At 46.5% G+C, this 22208-nt stretch overlaps 1 protein-coding gene across 1 annotated transcript; it reads left to right on the top strand.

Annotated features, from left to right (window-relative positions):
* The first annotated feature begins 8631 nt into the window (after nucleotides 1-8631).
* Nucleotides 8632-21438, top strand: ISL1 (ISL LIM homeobox 1). Its single transcript, XM_075136803.1, has 6 exons — nucleotides 8632-9473; nucleotides 10286-10475; nucleotides 13443-13702; nucleotides 15712-15998; nucleotides 17408-17575; nucleotides 19796-21438. Exons 1-6 carry the CDS (start codon nucleotides 9446-9448, stop codon nucleotides 19910-19912), a joined length of 1050 nt encoding a protein of 349 aa, XP_074992904.1. The 5' UTR covers nucleotides 8632-9445; the 3' UTR covers nucleotides 19913-21438.
* The last annotated feature ends 770 nt before the right edge of the window (nucleotides 21439-22208 follow it).

The raw sequence follows: 22208 nt of genomic DNA, 5'->3' as shown, positions 1-22208 counted from the left end.
AACTTACAGAGATTTGAGGGAGAGGAAGGACTATTCTGCTCATTTATTTTGCCGTCGTGTCATAATTCCTGCAATAAAGCTGTTTTTTCCTTTCCACCACATAAGCAGATGTTGTCAAACCCAATAGTTTCAGTATCGACAGAGTAATATTTATAGTGCAGTCTAGATAAAGAGGCAGGAGGCCTGAAACAAATAAGGCTGACCCCAATTATCTTTGAAAATCCAAGTATGGCAAAATATACACACATCATAAAAACATTCTTATCTTGTCACACAGAGGTGGAAGATGGTTCATTGCAACATGTGGTGCCAGTATTAGGGCTTCTAATGTCACACAGCAAATCAATTTCTAAATTAAAAAAAAAAAGTAATTTCAGGTTTTAAAAAATCTGATAAGAGTTCTCCATCTGCCATGTGCCACAGTTGACAGCTGCTTCCTTTTGCATTGCTAAGATCAACCTGACCTTAGCCAATCAGTCTGTGTAGGGTATAAGGGCATTGTTGAACATATCAGTGGAAAAGTATTAAGGCTTGGCAGAATTTTCTGTTCTTTGCCTTCTGTCTTTTGCTCTGATTAATACCTATCCCTTTCTATACTGTTCCTGTCTGTCTCATATTTCTTCTCTGTGGTAGATGCCTTTTAAGAGTAGCTTGATTCAGCTGTAGTTGACCTTTTATGGAGCAGTGCTGACTCACATCAAGTTTTTATAGGCCTGCTAGTTTCTGCACATATGCGTAGCAGGGGTCCTCTTTGACCTACAGGAGTTACAGAGAGTGAGGGAGATTTTTGGGGTGGGAGGTTTTGGGGGGGTGTACTTTCTTTTGAAAGAGCAGTGCTTTCTTAAAAACAAAACAAACAAATAAACAAAAAAAAGCATTTTGTTTTTTAGGACAAAGAAATCCTATGCAAATCCAAGAGTGGCAAATAATTAAACAATTACAATGTAACAATGAATATAAACATGACCATGTTTTGTCAAATATATTAAGACTGATTGTAGCCCTAGCAGATAAATATTTTTGTGAGAGAGACTGCAAAACTTTTGCAGCCCAGTGCCAAATCATCGTCATTGGTGGCAGCATCTGATTTGTCACAGCCTCAGCATCAAACACAAACACACACAGCGTCTCCGAGAAAGAAGCTCTCTTCTTTCTATTTTCCTGCACTGCTTCCATCTTCTCTCTCTTCATTCCTCATTCTGACATGTTCTTTCTTTTATATTCTTTTCACCATCAGTTTCTTTCCTTCTTCCTTATTTTCTCAGTTTCCTATGGCACGGCATTCAATTTCTGAAACATTTCTCTCACCTCTGCCCCTCTGTGCTTCTACTTATTCCTCCATACATTTTTGCTTATGCTTCTCCTACCCCTATCACCACATTCATCCTTTTTTACCTTTTCCCTAGCCCTCATTCTCTTTACTGTACTCACTCCTCGCACACACATTTTGTCCTACCACATGGTACAAATGCATATTGTCTTCAGATCAGATCATATCCAGCCTCTTTCCAAGGCCCCCCATTCATTTTGGCACTCTTCCCACAACAGTGGGAATGACACAGCCTCTTTACTGATTGCACTTGCAGCATTGCCCATAGTACGTGTCATCACTTTGGTCCTGGGGCTAGAACACATTTACTGGCCTGCCTCTTCCAAAGAGATTTTCTTTTCTATCCAACCTTTCATGAAAGCAAGTGGACTAGTGCATAGCAGACAATCTATAGGCAAACTGGAAAATCATTGTAAAGACATCAAATTTCCTCTGATCTGCAGTTCAGATACATTATATGTGCAGATAGGAAGTTGATACCATTTAAAAATTCCTGATCTGCAAAACATATATTTGGCGGTGAAACTGTTAAAGTATACACCATACTTGCAGGGTCTTCAGATACTGACTTCACCCTGTATGTGTTTGTTTACACAGGGAAACAGAAGCTGTGTGCAACAGAGTTGGAAAAGTCACAATATGTGGATGCAAATAACCATATGGGCAGAAATACACATCCTATAGAGAAAGAGAACAAACGATGACAGGCAGCTCAAGCTCTTGCTACACTTACTCATGATGCATTTCTTTTCATGAGCTGGGGCTGAATGCAGGATTCTGAGCAATACAAAGGAAACCACAAGTAGCTTTAATAATGATTATATGCTCCAGATGAATGTTACAAATGTGTAACACATGTATTGGTGGTATCTATTGCATTAATACTCTGATTGTCTTTCTATCTATATACATATATAACCCAATACCACTGTATTGTATGATATACCTTTCATCTTCATACGTAATGGATGGCACATGTCCCACTAGCGGGAAAAAATACTAAGCCATAAGTATGTTGTGAGTGCTTGTTCTCAGTGTAAGATTTATGATTTATTGATGGCTTTTATTTGCCCCTGTTCAAAACAGAGACCGCTGAGCAGTGGACAATATATAAAAATCTCCCCCCTTCTTTCTTTTGCTTTCATGCATGAGAAATGATTGTACAAAGGGTCACGGTCTATCTTTAATTCATCCCTCTAACATGCTGATTGCACTACTTTCACTCAGGATTCTCCTATTTTGTATGTAGCCACTTTAACAAGTTTCTGTCTGCAGTTTTGAAACTTGCAAGGTTGGCATTATGCAAATCTTGTTAAGGGTTTTTTGTTTTGGTTTGTTTTTTTATTTTTTCCTGTTGTAGTGAGGCAGCTTCTCCTCAGATCAAGTATAATAAATTGTGTGCATTGCAGGGATATTTATGTAAGCACACCAAACTTGCAGTATTTATGTACACTGAGTTTTAACTGTTCCCTGTTTAGACTTCATCTCCTTTCTAGGTCTCCCTACTCCCTACTCTCTCGAAGCAAAATCTGCAAATTTTGCAAGATTTGTTTTCAGGGTCTAAGCAATAATAGCTAATTTGACAGGGCTTCATTTTGTGTTTACACATATCTACTCTCTTCAGCTAATTAACTCGACCTGTCTAACCTCCATGCAGATAACTCTGTGTGTTTGTTTTTAAAATGCATACAATTTTTTTTTTCAGGTTGCAGCTGTCAATTTTATTGTGCTCTTTTGGGAAACAATAAATATACCTTATAATGACCAAAGACGAGTGGCATATCCTCCGCTAGGTCTAAGGCAGATCATTGCCCGTCAGACAAGTAATCCACTACCAATGGTTTAAACTTAGTTTCTTCTAGTTGCTATATTCCTTCATTTATTTGGTGTTCTTTCTCCTTTACTGCTGTTCTTGGGTCTTGGGGTTTTTTGCATCCCTTGAAACACTATTGCGAAGGTCAGTAAGGCGCAGGGGAAGAGAGCCTCGGAAGGACAACCGGGCAGTACCTCCCGTGCAGCGATTTCAAAGTTGGTGAGACATTAAAGACGTGGCCGTGAGCAGGGATCGGGGCGAGGGTGGCAGTAATAATGCCTAATTGCCTCTGAGGGAAGGCGTCTTCGCTCCGCCAGGAAGAGCCCTTTGTAGGGCAGCTGGTGCCGCTCGCACCAGGAGGGTTTGCAGCTCTCCCGCAGCTCTCCTCGCCTTGGCCCCGGGGCGGCCGCCTCGCCGAGCAGCCGGGCGCCCCCGTAGAGCTGCGCGGAACTGCGCGGAGCTGCGCGGAGCGGGCAGCGCCGTCCCGCCGGCGGGGAGCGGCGCGGGGCCGCCCAGCGAGGCGCCGCGGCTGCCGGCAGATCGCGCCTGAGGGGGTAGCCCCGTGCCCTCCGGCCGGGACGGGGTGGGCAGGCAGCGGACAGCCCTCTCCCGCCCCGCAGCCTTCCGCAGCGACCGCGGGCCCCGACAGCACCGGGCCCCCACGCCCGCCTCGGCTGCTGCTTGTGCTGTTGTTGTTATTGTTACTGTTGATGATAAGGATGTTATTAATTATTTAGGTGGGCTTTTTTGGGTTGGGTTTTTTTTTTCTTTCCAGGGCCACAGCTCAGGGCGGGAGCCTGAGCTGTTTTCCTGAAGAAGTGACCATTGTAGCAGCACTGAGCTGGGACCCTGCTTGAAGTTATTTCGGCGAGGCAAATTTCCAGTGGGAACGAGCCTGTTTATAAGGGGGTAGGAGTAGAGTGTCCCCCACGCACACTCATGGCAAGACAGACTAGTGGGGGACGGAGTTTTCCGGCAGCTCCGCATCCCCCCTCTCCCGGTAGTTTGTCCCCCGACGTGGGCCGGGCGCCCTTTGGGGCCGGCGCGGCTCGCTGCCTCCCCCCACGGCCCCGACGGCCCCCACGGCCCACGGGGAGAACGAAAGGGCCTGATCCCCCCCGGTGGGACCCCCGCAAGAGCTGGGACTGGAAAGCGGGCCTTAAACTCACTCACTACCCAGAGATTTCTGTTCACCCCGGAGACAAAATCGCCGCTGTATTTCCTGTCCTCGAACACTTCCTGACACGGGGAAGATAACAAAGGGGAAAGTTTAAAGCAATAAATATCCCTGACCCGCCTCGCCCCCCGTGTGCGCCCGCGTCTGCGGCTTGCTGAGGCCAGGCGGCTCTCGGCTGTGGAGAAATTGGGCTTTTCCAGTCCTGTTCTGGACTTGGCCCGACCTGCGCTCTGTCACCTTCTAAACATCTTTTGGGGATATTCACACACACCCCCCCCCGAATTTTCCCCCAACTGCCAAAGATCTTGCTCCCCTGCCTGCACTCCTCGTTACAGTGTGCCCATTTTTGACCGGATTAAAGCGGGGCCGGTGCCGTTGGCCAGTCCCGTTACAGAGTTAGTGCACTCCGAGAAGGCTCTAGGAGGGAAAGGATGGCGCTTTTTTTTCTTTTTTTTTTTTTTTAAGCGGTAGCGCGATTTAATACGCCAAATTGTATTATTAAAGTCACGAAGGTTTCCTGGGCGCGCAGAAGCCCACTGACAGGTCTTCTTGTGTTTTGATAGATTTAGTGCTGTTACGGTACAATTCTCCCTCACATGCAGTAGCTAAGACTTGAAGATTAAAGATCGCACACCTCTAGATGAGTCAAAGCCTCATCTACACCCCGGAGCAGCTAATACATTTCGTGATTGATTTCCCCGCTGCGTTGTTTCCCGTTGTTTCCAGTTGTTTCCGCTGCACGGGCTCAGCCCTGGTCTCCTCGCCGCGTCCCGCAAGGCAGCGAGGGCAAAACTGAACCTCAGGGAACCCAAACCCAGACTCTTCTTGCAAAGCATTTTTCTGGCCCAAAGCTCCTCAAGAAAAGTTTTAAGCCGGAGCTGGCTGAAGGAGCCTTTCTGCGTGCCCGAGTGGCGCTGAGCCACCGCGATGCATTGGGACAAAAATAGCCCTCCCAGCCGGAGCCGGAGTCGCTGGGGGGGGGGGGGGGGGGACACGACACGTCGTTGCCTCCGGCAGGCAGGTCCCCGGGTCCGAGCCCCGGGACGGTGACCGTGACGGGCCACGGGGGGACGGATGGGGATCCCTCCGCTGCCCCGTTCGCGCCCCCGGCTCGGCCGCCGCAGCCTGGTACTGCCCCAGCCCTAACCGGCAAGGGCATCTGACCCAGCCCTTACTGCTGCTGCCCTTCCGAAACGAGCACTACCCCTTTAATCATTTCCCAAAGCTGATTTTTTTTTTCTCCCCCTTTTTCCCCCCCCGGGAAGCCGTCCTAGTTTTTGCCACTAAGCAAACTCAGGACCGAATTTATAGCTGTGTTTTACGGGACGCAAAGGGTTAATTGCCGCTGTCCGTTTGGGGTTTGGTTTGTTGTTTTTTTTTTTTTTTCCCCCTTCCCTTCCCTCGAATGTATATAATCTCATTTGAGCCCCTCAACGTGATGAAAGCTATTGATTGCTGTGTAGAACCACCGACTTCTAGCAGGCTCCCCCAGTCCCCTCCCCAAAAGTAAATAAATAAGAAAAGGGGAAAAAAAAACAGGGAAAAAAAGAAAATTAATATATATTTTTTGAAGTATCTCAAATATGTACAAATCCCGTTTTATGTCTTCCCATCCACATGTATATTCATATCATAAAAGAAAAATCCTTCAGCAGGGTTTTTCTCTAAATTGAAACTGGCAGTTCCACTCATTATTCCACTCCTTTAAACCTGATTCTGATGCTGGCTAAATATAGAGCTTCGCCTTCCTGGGAACGCGAATCGAGTAAGCAAATCAGTAGCACAGAAGGGGGAAAAAACCCTGATCAAAGCCTTCTTTTTTTTCCCAATCCTGGTTTGTTGGGGCGGAGACAGGTTTCTCGCTTATTGCACATGATTTGCAAAGATCAGGCTTAAAATGCAATCACCTCTCCCAGAAGTAGTAGTTAAAACCCCAAAAGTTAGGGGATGGGGGTTAATAGAATTAAAACCAGATTGAATTATTTCCCAACAAAGGTGTAACGGTGGAAAGTAAGATGCGTTATTACAGAGCTGGGAGGGGGTGTATTTTAATCAGGCCAAATTTTTGAAAGAAATGCAAACATCCATGGGGGAAAAATGCATTGGACGCAGTACGGAAAAACACCTTCCTCGTTTCAGCCTCTCTCATAAAATCCGCGGATTTTTTTTCTTACCCACCGGGATGACTCTTTTTTTTTTTTTTAATTATTCGGATCTTTTGCCAGCTCGCAGCCCGCCAGGTCACCCGGGGGGGGGCGAGGGGGGTCTCGCCATGCCCCGTGCGGGGGAAAGAGGATGATATTTGCAGAGTACCAGGAGGAAAGGCACAAAAGGTCCGAAACGCGCCCACCGCGCGGGGCCGCGGCCGGTCGCCCCTCGGCCAGCAGAGGTCGCCGCGCTGCCTGCGCGCTGCCTGCGCGCCCCGGCGCGGGGCGAGGCCGGCTGGGGACCGGGCGACCGGGCGGGGGACGGTCCCCCGCGGACAGCCATCCCCCGCCACCGCACCACCGCGGTGCACGCCAAGCACCGCAACGCGCGCGGCGGCCCCGCGGGGGAGGCAGCCGTGCCGAGCGGCGGGGGCTGCGGGCCGCGGGGGCGCGGGGAGGAGCGGAGCACGGCGGTGGTCCCCCGGCCCGGGCGAGCGGCACACAGGGGCGACACCACAGCCTGAGTCGGTTTAAGAGAAATTGGCAGTTGCTGAAGGTTTGCCCCAAACACGCGCTAGGCTGTCCGAAACTGCCAGCAGCAGCAGTAATTCCTAATAACTGCTTTTTGGTTTACTCAGCTAACGCACAAAATTATAAAGCATACGCATACCTAGTGTCTTATATATATATGCATAAACACCCCCACGTATACGTATATCGCCAGTTTCTTGGGTGTAGAAGTGATCACCTGGCAAAGTTGCATTTCCCACTGTTTATTTAAACGTCGAATATGTAAAGTAACTGTGTGTGTGTTTACAACCATATCTTTACCTCCTGACACTATCTTGAGATCATTTCAAGACAGCTTAGTTATCTCTACAAGTGGCAACGTCGGGTCCCACTTCTTGTTTGAAATAAAGCTGGAGGGTGTGTTTGCTCCCGCAGCTTCGGAAAGGCAAACATCTTGCAAACTAAGTTAGGGCTCCGAGGAGGTCCGTTGTCTAGTAGATCTCTCAGCAGCAAATGCAAGTTTCAGAACTTTTTCTTGGCTGTTTCACTGCAACCAGATTTCCCCGCAGGAAGATATTCCGTGTGAGTATGTCTTTGCCTCGTTTTCACCCAAACTCTAGTCTTGCCGGTTGCCTTTTAAAAAAATAGGACTTTGAAAAAATTATATTTTCCTGATGAGTAGTGATTGGAGGGCACTTATACACTACGTTGGTGAGGGCGGTGTAACAGCCCATACGGAACAGAACACAAAAATGGGATCTAAACAAACTCAAAGGGGACGTTTAAGATGGGGGGGGGGATTCAGAAGGGTTTGGGGTGGACACGCTCTGGAGCGGGTACAGTTTCGCACACAGACCAAAGGAAAGACACCGTGCAGCCTAAGCGCAGCCTGCCCTTTGAAAAACATACACAAAGAAATCCGTGCCCATTTCGCCTGGTTTGGGAAGCTTTCAGATAACCGCCCGCTGGAGCCTGCAGCCCCGCGGGGACCGGTGGCCGGCGGGGCAGGCTGCGGAGCGCCGTGTGGCGGTGCGCAGCGAGAGGCGCGGGCACCGCACCGCACCGCGGCCGGCCGCGTCTCTCGGGTCCGGGCTTCCCACATAGGCTCCAGGGAGCAGCACCGCAGAGCCGCGCAAACGGGGGAGTCCGCATCTTCTTCCTCTTTTTTTTTTTTTTTTTTTTTAATAAGAATTTTAAGGGACTGTCCACGGAGAAAGGCAGAAGTTCTTCACTTTTCTCCGCGAATCTTCATTCCCGGCCAACCTACGAAACCATCTAAACACAGGATGCATTTCTATTTACAGACTGGGGAAGGGAAAAAAAAAAAAAAAAAAAAGAAAGAAAAGAAAAAGATCTAGAAGGGATTGGAAAACATAAATAGAATGGAGGGAGTGTTGAGAGATGATTTAAGGTAAATATTTGTACCTTCTTCGATCTTGTGTGTAAGAGAAATACATGAAGCTTTTATCCACGATTTTAAGAGAGAAGGAGCCTGGAGGAAAAACATGAACAGTCCCACCTCGCGGCTGGGGCCATGCCCAGCCAGCCTGCCCTTCCCTCCCCGCTGAGGGCAGCTTCGCCTGGGCAAACCGGCAGTGGCTCCCGCTTAGAAGAGATAAACGCTAGGAAAGGAAACAGTTGGGTTAGCACCACTACCCCCCAAAAAAAATCTAATAAATATATATATATATATGGAAACGGTAAATATGGCACGGCAAGCTCGAGAGGGGGAAGGGGTGGAGGAGCCCGAGCGGGGCCGGGAAGGAAAATGAAAGGTGTGACGGGAGATAAGCGGCGGGGATGGAGGAGAGCGACAAGAAGCAAGTATAAAGGGAAATACAAATGAGGAGCGAGGAAAAGTTGCCTCCGAGAGCCCGAGCCGGGGCCGCCGTGCCGCCAGACGCTGAAATATGATAATCAGAACAGCTGCGCCTCGCTGCCCGCAGCCAATGGGCGCCGCGCAGGCGTGACGTCCCCGCGCATGACGTCAGGCCAATGGCGAGCGGGCTGAGTTGGAGTAGAGAAGTTTGAGTAAGAGATAAGGGCGAGGCGAGTGCCCGAGCCGCCAGCGCCCAGTCCGGCACCGCCGCGCCGCCGCACCGCACCGCACCGCGCCGCGCCGCGCCGTTACCGCACCGCACCGCACCGCTCCCGCACCGCATCGCTCCCGCACCGCGCGGCCGGACCCGCCGCGTCCCCGGCGCCGCACCGCGCCCCGCACCGCGCCTCACCGCGCGCCCCCTTCTCTCTCCGCAGCCCTGACAGTATCTCCCACGCCGGTGGTGTTTTGTTTTTCTTTTTCTTTTTTTTTTTTTCATTTCGAGTCTCTTTTTTTTTTCTTTTGTTATTACTACTTCTACTTTTTTTTTTTTTATTTTTATTTTTAGCGACAGCTCTCAAACCTACTTTGGGGTCTTAAAACGAAACCGTACACCATTTCACTGTGGACATTACACCCTCTTACAGATATGGGAGACATGGGAGACCCACCAAAAAGTAAGGCGGAATTTTTACCGTTGTTGGAATAAATGTGCTGTCTATTGTAATCGTCTCAGGCAGGCGAACTGCTAAAGAGCTGAACTTCATTTGAATGGTAGAGAAGGTGCCTTTGTTGCCATGCCTGCATGCTTGCTGTGTTTTAACTTCGTAGCCTTGTATGTTAATAGCCTTGGGTCCTGCTCTCTTTTAAAGTTTGGGGAGCAGACGGGATTTTAATGGGATCTCCAACCACGGAGCCTTAAATTCTCCTCGTGCTAGACTGCGGTGAATCTGTCTGACTATCCAGCACCTAGTCCCTCTAGGGGAATTAGCATTAGTCTTGCAAAAGAGAGCAAGTGACAACCGTAATGATGCTTGTTCTTGCTAGCAGCCTGGAGTCCCGTCTTCTATAGCAAAGGGCTGAATGGGAAGCGCACCAGCCACGCGTTCATCAGTCAGAGTCTCTTAAAAAATGAAATCAAACATATAGGCGCTATCCCGTAAGGAAAGGAAACCAAACAAGCAAACAATAAAATAAAAATAAAACAACGAGGGAGTTTGGAGTTTTGATTCCGTGCAAGGCTTGCGAAATGAGGACCTTCACCCCGAAGACTCTTCACATCTGCATTTTAACGTATGTTCTGCCTCCTTTCTAAACGAGGCAAGGTTTTGATGGCACACTTCAATTACCATCCCAAAGTGTAATACTCTTTTAAAAAAAAAACCCAAACACTCCCAGAGTACGCCCTATAAGGGAACGACACTAAAAGTGTGTTTATCTCTGTAGGAGAGTAAACGGTTAGTCAATCATGTATTTATTTTCATTTCAGAAAAACGCCTGATTTCCCTATGTGTTGGTTGCGGCAATCAAATTCACGATCAATATATTCTGAGGGTTTCTCCGGATTTGGAATGGCATGCGGCGTGTTTGAAGTGTGCAGAGTGTAATCAGTATTTGGACGAGACCTGTACGTGCTTTGTTAGGGATGGCAAAACCTACTGTAAAAGAGATTATATCAGGTACGCCATTTACTTTTGTTTAATTCTTCGGTGAGATTTCTTTTTTTTTTTTTTTAACTTTATAAATCTGACAAAGGCAGGAACAGGAAATATTGCGAAAAAGAGCGTGAAAAGACAATTGGTATGCTTTTAAGTGATTTCCCCATAGATAGATAGGCGAGGAAAAAAGTTAGAGTTGTCAAGTTTTTTATTCCACAGGTTCAAACGCAAATTTTTGCATAAACAAAACCACATTTGGGGACAGCAAGCGACTGTGTGGGACCCTCCCGAGGACTTTGGCAATGCATCTTGTGATTCTAACACAGAGGGATATCGTAGGTAGTCGAGAATATTTTCAATAGTGTAGATATAACGACCAACTCGGAACCGATCGCTTTTTTAACACAACCTGAGAAACGCATCTCTCTGTGTTTTTGCAAAGGCATTCATAAAAAAGGCACTTCAAGCATGTATGCCGTAAAAATAAATACACGGGGCGGAAAAAACTATTTAAACTAGGCCTATCAAAAACAAAAAGGCAAAAGAAAAACAAAACCGAAGTTTTCTTCAGAATGAAGGATGCTTTTATAGGAAGGTTAAAACCTAGACCGAAGTGTTTCTTCGCTAAAATAACTGACATTTAATCTTTTTAAATATTAACCCCTTTGGTGATATCTGACTGCCTTTTCTTTCTTATCTTATCTGCACTGATGAATTAGACAGAGCAGATCAAATTGCCCATCATCTGTTCGCGAACAATTGGGTATATTTAGATAATGGAACCGCTTCCTTCCTCACATTAAAATCTGGTAACTGATAAAATGTGAGAGTTGCCAATCTTGACACTATAGAGAAACCAAAGCAGGAATTTCGAGTGTGTTCATTATTTGTGCTCCTGGGTCATGCTGATCCGTTTCAGTGTCGTCTACTGGGTTTGCCAAACCAGAACTTTGTATATGACACTGACGTACGGACAGTATTTTTTCTACAGAAAGTTTTGGGAGCAAGTACCCACCTAGCCACCTAAGATATCTTTTCTAGTTTCTTTGTAATTCTGAATTGAAATAAAGTCTTTCCTTCTCCAGTGCCCAATTCATAAGAATCATTCCTTCAAGCCGTGTTGTGAGATTATTCTGAAAGTTTTACCATGGCGAAAAACAGCCCACTTTTTTTTTCTTTCTTTACTTTTAAACGCACTTTGCAGCCGTGCTTTTAAATGTTGTCCTTTCACTAATTTCAAATGAAAGGAAAACGTTTGGACTGAGGTGTACTCACTTACCTCCTGCTAGAACTCAGCGGGCGAAATTTAAACGAAAAAAAATATGGCAGCTCTTTTAAGTTAATACGGAATACATTTCATTTCCTACAATTTGAAAAGTAAGATGTACGTTATGTGCAAGTCGACTTCGAATTAGACCGTGAGCCCATCTATAATTGTCAGACATGTGGGCAATCCCCCCAACTTTTGTACCTATTAATGCGTACACTTTGCGATCTCTCTGTCCTTTTGCCGTTTAGCTGTTTGTTTGGGTTTTTTTCTTCTCAAAACCTTATAATTAGAAAATATGTAGCCCTGAATATAGGATTAGTACACCTCAATAGACATAGCAGCTAAAGATGTGTGTAAATAAACATCTCTACCCACAAGCATACATCAAAGACCGTATCTCTAAGGAAGTGTACTGGTGAGGAGATGTGTAGGGATGAATATTAGCTCAGTTTTAGGAACAGCTTTCACAGTTCTGTGGGTGGTGTGCGTGCCTATGTGCGTGTATCCGTACATTTGTGGAAAGTGGTTAATTTTACTTAATACCAGGGAGGCTGGCTAAGGAGCACTCGGTGGGAGCCGAGAGACTGTGCAGTTTTAGATACCCGGGTTGGAGCATTTTTTCATGTTCATCTACGGATGGGTGAACTGTCCCCCTCTCCTCCACGGGAGACGAGGAACCCGCCACCCACTCCAGCATGTAACCCCAGAAACCCATTATTTGCCTGTGGGGCTGTCAGCGAGAAGTTGCCCTTTCAGTGCTGCCGGGGGGCCTGAGCCCCGGCTCAAGGCGGGAGCGTCAGCAGGAGGGGAGACGGGGCAGGGAGGCTGACGCAGGGGCGGGCTGCAGAGCCAGAGCGCCCAAAATGCCTTTTAGTAGGGGGCGGGGGAGGGGAGTTACACCACTGTATATGTGAGCGTGTATATATATAAGGGGGGGTGGGGTGTGTATGCCCATGTTGTTGTATAAGATTAACCTGGAAAGAGGGGATAAGAGGAAGAGCCCCGGCCGCTGGCAGAGCCACCCCTGCCGCGTCCCAGAGGCTAAGTTGCCGGTAGCCTGGGCACGCATTAAGTGGCAGAGTGGGTTCCTCGCAAAAATAACACCATTTGGCGAGGCTGGCACGTTTGTGCGTGGGGAGTGGACGGCAGCTTCGCCAGCCTCGCCTTTCCCCGGTGTACCCGGGCGGTCCTGTTCAGCCCCGGACCAGGCTAGGTCAGGTCCCTCGCCGTGACGAGGGAAGGAGAAGGCAGGGACGGCCCCTCGCCTGCCGCAGCCCAGGCGCTGGGGCAGGAGGGAGAGCTCGGCATCTCCTCGGGAAGGAAGGGGGTCTTTTTTTGTTTCTCCCCCTGTTTCTCCTTCCACCTCCGCCGCCCCTTCCCCCTTCCTCTCCTTGCCCCACCGGTGTGTCCGGGTCCCCACCGACTTTTACGGCGTGTGGATCAGGGCACCGGCAGCAAACGAATCCGTTTTGTTCCTTTCCTCTTCTGGCTTCTGTATTTTCAAGGCTTGTTTAACTAGTGGACTGCGTGTGGCGCGTCTACGCGGGGCCATGGGGCTGCCCACGAGCGGGAGTGAAAACCTCTCTCTTTCTTTTTTCCCTTCCTTTCTTCCGCCCCCCCCTCCCACCCCACCCGCCCCTTCCCTGCCCTGCCTTCCCCCTCCCGCGCTCTCTCTCCTTCCCTCCCTTCTCCTTCTTTCCGGGCTGGGCCCTGCTCAGGTTATACGGCATCAAGTGCGCCAAGTGCAGCATCGGCTTCAGCAAGAATGACTTCGTGATGCGCGCCCGCGCCAAGGTGTACCACATCGAGTGTTTCCGCTGCGTGGCCTGCAGCCGCCAGCTCATCCCCGGCGATGAATTCGCGCTGCGGGAGGACGGTCTCTTCTGCCGGGCGGACCACGACGTGGTGGAGCGGGCCAGCCTGGGCGCCGGGGACCCCCTCAGCCCCCTGCACCCCGCCCGGCCGCTGCAGATGGCAGGTACCGCCCGCACCCGGCGCCGCGGAAGCCCGCGGGGTTTGGCGCCGCCCGGCCCGGCGCCTGGCGGAGGGCCCCGCCGCTTGCAGCGGGTCCCGCACCCCCGCGGAAAGGCGGCCCTGAGCGTGCGCGCCCGCGGAGAGGCGGCGGCGGCGGCGGCGCGCCCCGCGCCCGGGGCTGCCGCGGGTCCGGTTGCTGCGAGGAACGCCCGCGTACGCGGTACGCGTGAGGCGGAGACACCTGCGCAGGGCGCCGCACTCCCGCCAGCCTGTGCCCCTCCTGCTCCGACCGTGCACCGGGTGCCCGAGTCGTCCCCCCGCGAGCCCGGGGCAGCCGGGAGCCCAAGTCGGAGAGGGACAAGCCGCTGCAGGGAGCAGGTCTGCGTCACAGCGCAGACCCCTCTGCCGCCGGAGCGTGTGGAAAAGCTGTTCTAAGCACAAGGTGGAAGCGGGGTCCGAAAAGAGATAGACTTCATAACTACAGGCGAGCACTTAGGCTGTAATTTAAAACTGTCAACAAGCTAATCTTCGGTAATTGCCTTTTAAAGTGACTCTGCCTTCTTGAAACGTTTGATGTGATTTGATGAGAATTTAATCTTAAAACTCAGCATTGTAACTTCAGAGTCGCCCCACCTTACAACTTTACTTACACTTTTAGTTCTCGACTGGTACACCAGATACTCAGAGATGCTTAGCTTAGGAAGGGGCACGTCTCTGAGGCAAACTAGGATGGGCAATACAAGGTTGGCCGGCGTTATTGCTGTGCGAGTAACTGTAACTCGAAAGGTTATTTACAAACACAGCTATGTTGAAACGGGCTCGTTTCCCGCTTCTGAGCTGCTTTCAGGTGACATATCTATATATAGGGAGAAATAATCCCGTAGCTCATCATCGCAGAATTTTAGAGAGATTGTGCGTGCTCCCTATAGTGCGTTTGTGCGTATCTCCGAAAGGCGTATTGTGTCGGCAGGTACAATACTGCTAATATTTGAAGCCTTCGTATTGTCTTCATCACATTTGCTGATTTATTGTTATCATCAGTAAAGTCGGAACCCGACTGTACAAAAGCAAGCACCTCTGAATATCAGCTAACCAGAGTTTTAGCGAAAAAAAAAAAACCACCTAGTGTTTGTATTTTTCCCTTGACTGCGTCAAATTACATCTAGATAGCTACAGCTGCACAATACACAGAATTACAATTACACAATAGCAGAATCACATTAATACTTTTAGCTCTTGATGTGACGCTACCCGTAGGTTTGCATTTCTCGGCAGTTTCCATGAGTTGCTATGCTTGTTGCCCTTTTAAAGAACTGGCGAAACATTTATATTTTTTAAGTATTCGTCAAAAGTCGATATAAATTCACCTAGCACCTCCACTTTCTAAGACACACCCCCGTCTTCCGAGCTCTGGGATACGGGGCTCTCACAAGATTTTCCTCCACGGTCGCGGTGCAGCGGAGTTGGCTCGTTTTGCTTTGATTTGGAAGCATCAAACTGCCGGGAGCTGTTGCACGTCATCGCGGCCTCTGGCTAAACGGAACTAGATTCAGTATACAAGAAGCAGACCCGAATTATGATTAATTTAAGAGTATTCTTTCACCAATTTTCGGGCCAAAAATCTGTTTTGGTGGTTTGTCAGGAAAGAAATACATAAAACCCTCCCCCACCTTTCCTAGAGCACGCACACCTAAGGGAACCCGCCCTCCTCTGTCAAGTCTCATACAGGTTCAAGCTTCTGTCATTAAAGGGTTTAGGGGGGTGGTTTGTTTTTGCAAATTAATTATCTGTGGAGTCAGAAATGTCAGTCCTGTCACTCCACTAGCGCATAAAGCAGAGCAGGCTGCAGGAGTTCCGATAGGACTGACTCCTTGAATGGCCTTTGAAAGCGGGTTCATCACCACCACCACCCCCCCGCCTCCCCCCGTCCCACCAGCTTAGATTCATAGCCTCCGCAGACCCCCTGCTTCCTACTCATGGGGATCCTGTTCCTCCCTTCCCCTTCCCTTACAGCAGAACCTATCTCTGCCAGACAGCCAGCTCTGCGACCCCACGTCCACAAGCAGCCCGAGAAGACCACCCGAGTCCGGACTGTCCTTAATGAAAAACAGCTTCACACCTTGAGGACCTGCTACGCTGCCAACCCCAGACCTGACGCCCTCATGAAAGAGCAACTGGTAGAAATGACTGGCCTCAGCCCGAGGGTCATCAGGGTTTGGTTTCAAAACAAGCGGTGCAAGGACAAAAAAAGGAGCATTATGATGAAGCAACTTCAGCAGCAGCAACCCAATGACAAAACTGTAAGTGGCTTCAGCCTCTGACCGTGCGCTGCCTTCCTTCCCAAGGAGAAATGCCTGGGCTATGTCCAGCCCGGCCAGCCTCTCCGGTCGGTTTGATGCTTTTGATTTTTTGGGAGCTCCCTTAAACAAAGAAAATTACACCGCTTAACTATTATCCGCTTGTTTCTGCTGTCAGTACTATTAAAACAGACCACAGCGAGAAGCCGATACAGGCTGCTCAAGCGAACACATGTCTTTTTGTGGGGCTAAGGATACGCAGTGGATTAGACTAACTTCTCTGCAGTGACCTGCAGAGCTTATGGCATGTAATAAGCCCAGCCTTGTGTAATATTTATATTGCAAATGCAAAGGGCTCATTGAGGGGAAAATGACGCTTTCGTCCTCTTCAATGGTTTTACACAGGAATAAACCCAGAAGTAAAACCCATGAGTAGAAGGGAAATTTGATGTATTTTCTTAGCACTTTATATACTACAATGTGTACGTGTGTGTTTGCGGTGCACTTACTGTAAAAAAAAGACAAATGCAATGCGAAGTTTTTTGAATTACCATCGTGTTTACAGGTTACTTAAAATATATGTAGTTGTTGCGCAGAAATATATTGAGTTTTTGTCTGCGGGCATATGCATGTGTGATGCAAACAAGCGGAAAGCGTTGGGTTCAGCAGAGCAAATTGGCTGTCTCCATTTTAAGCCAACTTTTTTTTTTTTTTTTTCCCCTGTTGTTGCTAGTCCAGTTGAAGAAGAGTCTGTTATTCTCCCTCTGTACATTGACTGACCTAAGAATGACTATTAATTCGTAAGGCTGCCTAGTTAAGTGGAATTTAAGGAGTTTCATTTTACCGTGTTGGAATGCAATAAAACACGATGTTATTAACTCGCCTGAACAATCTATTCGTCGAGGCTTGGAGTTATTTTGTACACAGTGCCTGCACCACAGGGCATACTGGAAGGGCTGGGGTTTCCTTTTTTTTTTTTTTTGGAAAGAGCGCAGCACTGACGCCCCCCAGGTTTGCCATGCAGTGGATATACGATCCAGTTAAGGTCACGCAGAACAAAACCAGCCTGGATGCGACATAGGAAGGCAGCATGATTAACCGTTTCTTGTGCCGAGCTGTGCATCGGCAGCCAAGATACAGAGTGTTCGAGTTTAAGAAAGATTGGGGCGGAGGGGGTATGCCTTGAGAGAAATAGGAGGATTAAAGGGAAAGAAAGTAAACTTCCACCGTGATAAATGCAGCGGGTAGAAATAGGCTGACCTAGAGTAGAATAGAGTAAGACATTCACAGCAGATTAACAAAGCAAATACAAGCGACTGTATAGATAAGATAGAAAGCAGTTTATTGACTCAGCGCTTATATACAATAAAGTTAACCAAGCTCATTAACATCTTTTGCTGGGCTGTTTACAGAATATCCAAGGGATGACAGGAACTCCGATGGTGGCTGCTAGTCCGGAGAGACATGACGGTGGTTTGCAGGCGAACCCGGTGGAGGTGCAGAGTTACCAGCCGCCCTGGAAAGTACTGAGTGACTTCGCATTGCAGAGTGACATAGACCAACCTGCTTTTCAGCAACTAGTAAGTGTCGGTTCCCAGCCGGAGCAGGCCAGGCTGTACCCGGGGCAGAGCAATGGGGGATTCTCTAAACGTGCCGGATGCCCTCAGAGAGATGAGCAATCCAGACTTGCCAGGTTTTCCTGAAATTGCAAGGTGGGCATGATCGTACTCTGTAAATGCGGCGAACTGAATTGACTTAATAGGGCTTGGTGCAAAATGTACCTTAGTGCATAGCAGAGCTCTCGCCGAGTTGAGTGGGAGCTGGGTAAGGCCCGATCCAGGTCTGAGACTAAATCAGCCTGCACACTGCTGAAAACTGAAAGCATCTCTATCCAGAGAACTAAACACTCTTCACGTGTCACTTAATTGTATGTACATTTGTGAAAGCAGTTTCTAAAATTTGCCCCTCCCCTCTTCAGCCCAATTTTGCCTTTATGTGATAGGGTGGATTTTAAATACATGATTGTAATATCAGCCTGTGCCCTCATTCTGTCACACAAACACGAACAGCTTAATTAAATTTTTGAAGTCCTTGTTTTAAGCATGTATCTCTGGATATAACTTTATATATCTATATATACATATACACACACAAATATCTACATATATATAGTTTGCATTAGATGTTGTGCTTTGGAAAGGGAATTGTTAGTACGTATTCACGTGACAAATTCCAACAATACAATAAGCTGCCTTAAGCCAAAAGAAAACAGACCTTTTAGAATAAATTCTGTTCTTAACTCACTTCCTTATGCCTACGTCATTTGGCAGCTCATATGGGACCATATCATCTACAATACTTAGGCCCAACAAGGTGAATTAAGGACAGAAGTTCAGCCTTAACTCAATTTCCTGGCCTAAGTGTGTTAAAACCAGATCTTTAAAATAATAAGGTACGTTGTGTATGGTTTTTCAGTGATTCAGAATAATACTTAATGTTGAAAAATTAACATATAGACATTTTTTTGATCTGTTGGGCATTTTTCGACATGAAATGAAGGTTTGTAGACATACCTAGAATTGTTTTCAGACCTTTTCAGTTTAGTATCACGCTCTCTTGCAGGATCGCTTTTCTTTTGCCCAGTGGCAGGCTGCAGCGTGCTTCCCTCCCCTCGCACACCGTGCTCGTCGGGAAGCTGTAGCACACAGCAGGGCTGTTTGCATCATCTTACCTCTAGAGCAACCACCGGTTTTCCTGCTTTAATCAAGCTGTCAAGCAGACATAAGAAAAATTGATCTCCTTCGGCTGCCTTACTTATTGTGCCTTAACAGAATAGGAGACTTTAAAAACCTTTGATGCAGAGAGTTTTTATATGGAGTAGTTCTAAAAAAAAAAAAAAAAAAAAGGCAGAATGGAAGATGGATAGCCCAAATCCACACATGCATATAGGTAGATAGATCATTAGATAGGTGAATATTGATATATATTGGACATAAAGTCTGATACTGAAAAGAGTTAAAATAAAGAATTGTGGGTGGAACAGGCAGTTCATGGACCGATCAAGGCACGTCTGTAATCTGGAAAGGGCCTTAATCACAGGATCGACCAGCTAAATAGGTGCCAAAGAAATGCTTTTGGATTAGCAAAGCTCCACCCTTCAAATCATGCCTTTTCCCAACGCTGCTCCTGAACTAACGGGAGCCGCGGGGCACATTAGGATGGAGAAGTGTGACCTTTTTTATCAAACTGACTCTCGTTAAAAAGAGATAGCACCCACTTCAAATCACAAATGAAAGAGGATGGCTTGTTTCAAATGCCTTCTGCTCCTGGATGCTCCTTCCAGGTTTATTTTAGAATGTGCACAAAAGGGGAAAAAAGTAACCTTGCAGTTTCGTGTCAAAAACCCACATGCACTCTTACATAATTGACTAGAAGATCCTGTTGGGATTGACGCTTTTGCAAGACAAGGAAAAAGGCCTCATTAATAAGTTTATTTGTTTATTTGCTTGATTTTTCAGTCCTTTTTTTAAAGTTTTTTTTTAACCTGCTTTTTTTTGCGGTGATTTGGCAAAAGACCTGGAGAAGATTCCTGTGAAGTCAATGGGGAAGCTAAACAAAGCAACAAACAGTAACACAGCCTCCCGTGGAGATATATCAGGCCGTTCAGCTGCATGCCTGTGTATTTATTTTTGTGTTCTTCTTTGCCTTTGCCTGCTACTTTTCTTTGATTGTTACAATTGTAACAACACTTCTTTTTCTTATTTTTCTTCTTTTTTTTCTTTTTTTTTTTTTTTTGGCAGGTTAATTTTTCAGAAGGAGGACCCGGTTCCAATTCTACTGGAAGTGAAGTAGCATCAATGTCCTCTCAGCTGCCAGATACCCCCAACAGCATGGTAGCCAGTCCTATTGAGGCATGAGGAACATTCATTCAGATTTCTGTTGTTGTTGTTTCTGCCCTTACCCTCAGTCCTGTTGGAGAGAGTGGGAAAGTGATCGCGTTGGGACTCCGAAACTTAGGGGGAAAAAGTATTTAACAACCCTGTAATGAACCTAGCAAGGAACCGCTCCATGAAATGAACGGAGTCATGTTTGAAAAGACAAGGTAATATGGTAGCAACACTGTGAAGACAATCATGGGATCTTACTAGAATAAATACAAAAAACAAAAACAAAAACAAAAAAAAACACAAAAAAACAAACAAACAAACAAAAAACCGTGCTATTCAATGATCAGAGGAGGATCAAAAAGACGTTTTCAAAACGTGAAGGATTTGTACTCGTGGATCTCAAAAAACAGTGAGAAAAAAAAAATCTTTTCATTTGACTGCACATCTTAGGGAGAAACCAAGGTAGAGGGACTTTCTATCCAGTCCTCCCAATCCGAATGGTGCTGTTTCTATATCGGTGATTGCCTTGCCAAAAGAAGCTCCAGTAGGTTTTCCATCATCAGGAAAGAGACGATTTAGCCCTGCATTGTTGAAAGATTCATTGCAGGAAGGTGGAGCTGCATTGGTTTGCAATGTTGTTTTTAGTTGACTCTTAACAAGGGGTTGTTTCCTGGGTCTCTTCTAGCATGTACTGTAGCGGGGTTTTGGTTTTGTTTGGTTGAGATCCACCCTCTATCAAGTCTGAAGCGATTAAAAATAGGTTTTTGAATTCCTCTTTAAAAACCAATTTATAAAAGCATTGCAACAAGGTATACCTCTATTTTGCCACAAAGCGTCTCGGGATTGTGTTTGAAATGTGTCCGTCCAAGAACCCTCCCCTCCCCCAGAGATGTGTATAGTAATCGGTTAAAACGACTGTTTTTCTCTCTTTCTCTCTCTGTCTCTCTGTCTCTCTCTCTCTCTCAAAACAGAAAAAAAAGTAAAAAAAAAAAGTAAAAGGAAAAAGAAAAAAAAACCTTTTTGTTTGCTCTTGCATTGCAAAATTATAAAATAATTTATTATTTATTATCGGAAGACTTGCCACTTTTCATGTCATTTGACTATTTTTTGTTTGCTGAAGTAAAAGAAAAAAAAAAAAGAAAAAAAAAGAAAAAAAAGAAAAGGTTGTACCGTGGTCTTTGAATTATATGTCTAATTCTATGTGGTTTTTGTCTTTTTTTTTTTTTCCTTAAATATTATGTGAAATAAAAGCGCCATATGTAGAATTATTATATCTTCAGGACTATTTCACTAAATAAGCGTTTGGAATAGAGAAAATAATAATAATATTAATATTAAATAATGAACAAAGTTCCCTCTTTTAAATATTTACAAGTTAGCAGCTAAAATACCTGAAATAAAATATTGCATGCAAAGCAGGTCATTAGTGAATAAAAGGAGTGTGATATTTTATTGCAAGTATTAACGACCAGCTTGTAAATTTCTGTTTCAACAACTATATCAGGGCTAGTTGGATGCCTTAGCTTTCAATCGATAACGTTAGAAACTCTCTTGTTCCCCCCATCCCTTGCCCTTAAAAGTAATATTACTCTAGGCATGATCTGACATAACGTTAAGACATCTAAAGAACTGGGGGCTCAGTTTTTGCTGAGTTCTATTATTTTTTAAAAATAATAAAAAGAAAGTGCTGTATACCAAAGCCTCGTTGTTGAGATTGTTGAAGTGACCTGTACTTTAAGTATAAGCCCCTGATAAAAGGGACGCTTTTTGCTTAACAAGTCAAGTATGACCATTATTTATCAGTGTCTGCTGTCAAAACGATTGAAAAATGCTGCAGGAGGAATAAATTTAGGGGATATTGCTGTGAAATTGCACGAATGGTGTTCCTTATTTTCTGTCGACTTCCCTCTCTTCACTCCCTCTTTTCTTCCTTTTTTAATTTGCGGGGGAGAGGGTGGTGAAAGCTAGAAACGTGGGCGATTTCTTGGGGAAAAGTAGAAAGAAGGAGAAGGAAAAAAAAAAACATAGGAAAGGGGTTTTTTTTGCTCCAATCCAAGTGCTCCCTAGCACTGCCGAGCAGCCCAAGGCAAAGGCTCGCTTTAAAAAACCCTTAACAACTGGAATATACAGAGATCTTTAGTCTGACAAAGACAAGTTGGTTTGCATGACAGTTACTCCAAAACCTAATGTTTTCTTAACATAACCTTCTTTTTCCTCCCTCCTCACCATCTCAGCCCACCCTGAGCAAGCTCAGCTATAGAGACAAACCATTTCGACAGTACAGAGAACATTAAAAAAAAAGGTTAAAAGCCTAATACAAGGATTT

The sequence above is a fragment of the Calonectris borealis genome, chromosome Z, assembly GCF_964195595.1.
Source record: "Calonectris borealis chromosome Z, bCalBor7.hap1.2, whole genome shotgun sequence".
Lineage (NCBI taxonomy): Eukaryota > Metazoa > Chordata > Aves > Procellariiformes > Procellariidae > Calonectris > Calonectris borealis.
Note: the sequence above shows the minus strand (reverse complement) of the source record. Positions and strands in the feature narration are given on the sequence as shown.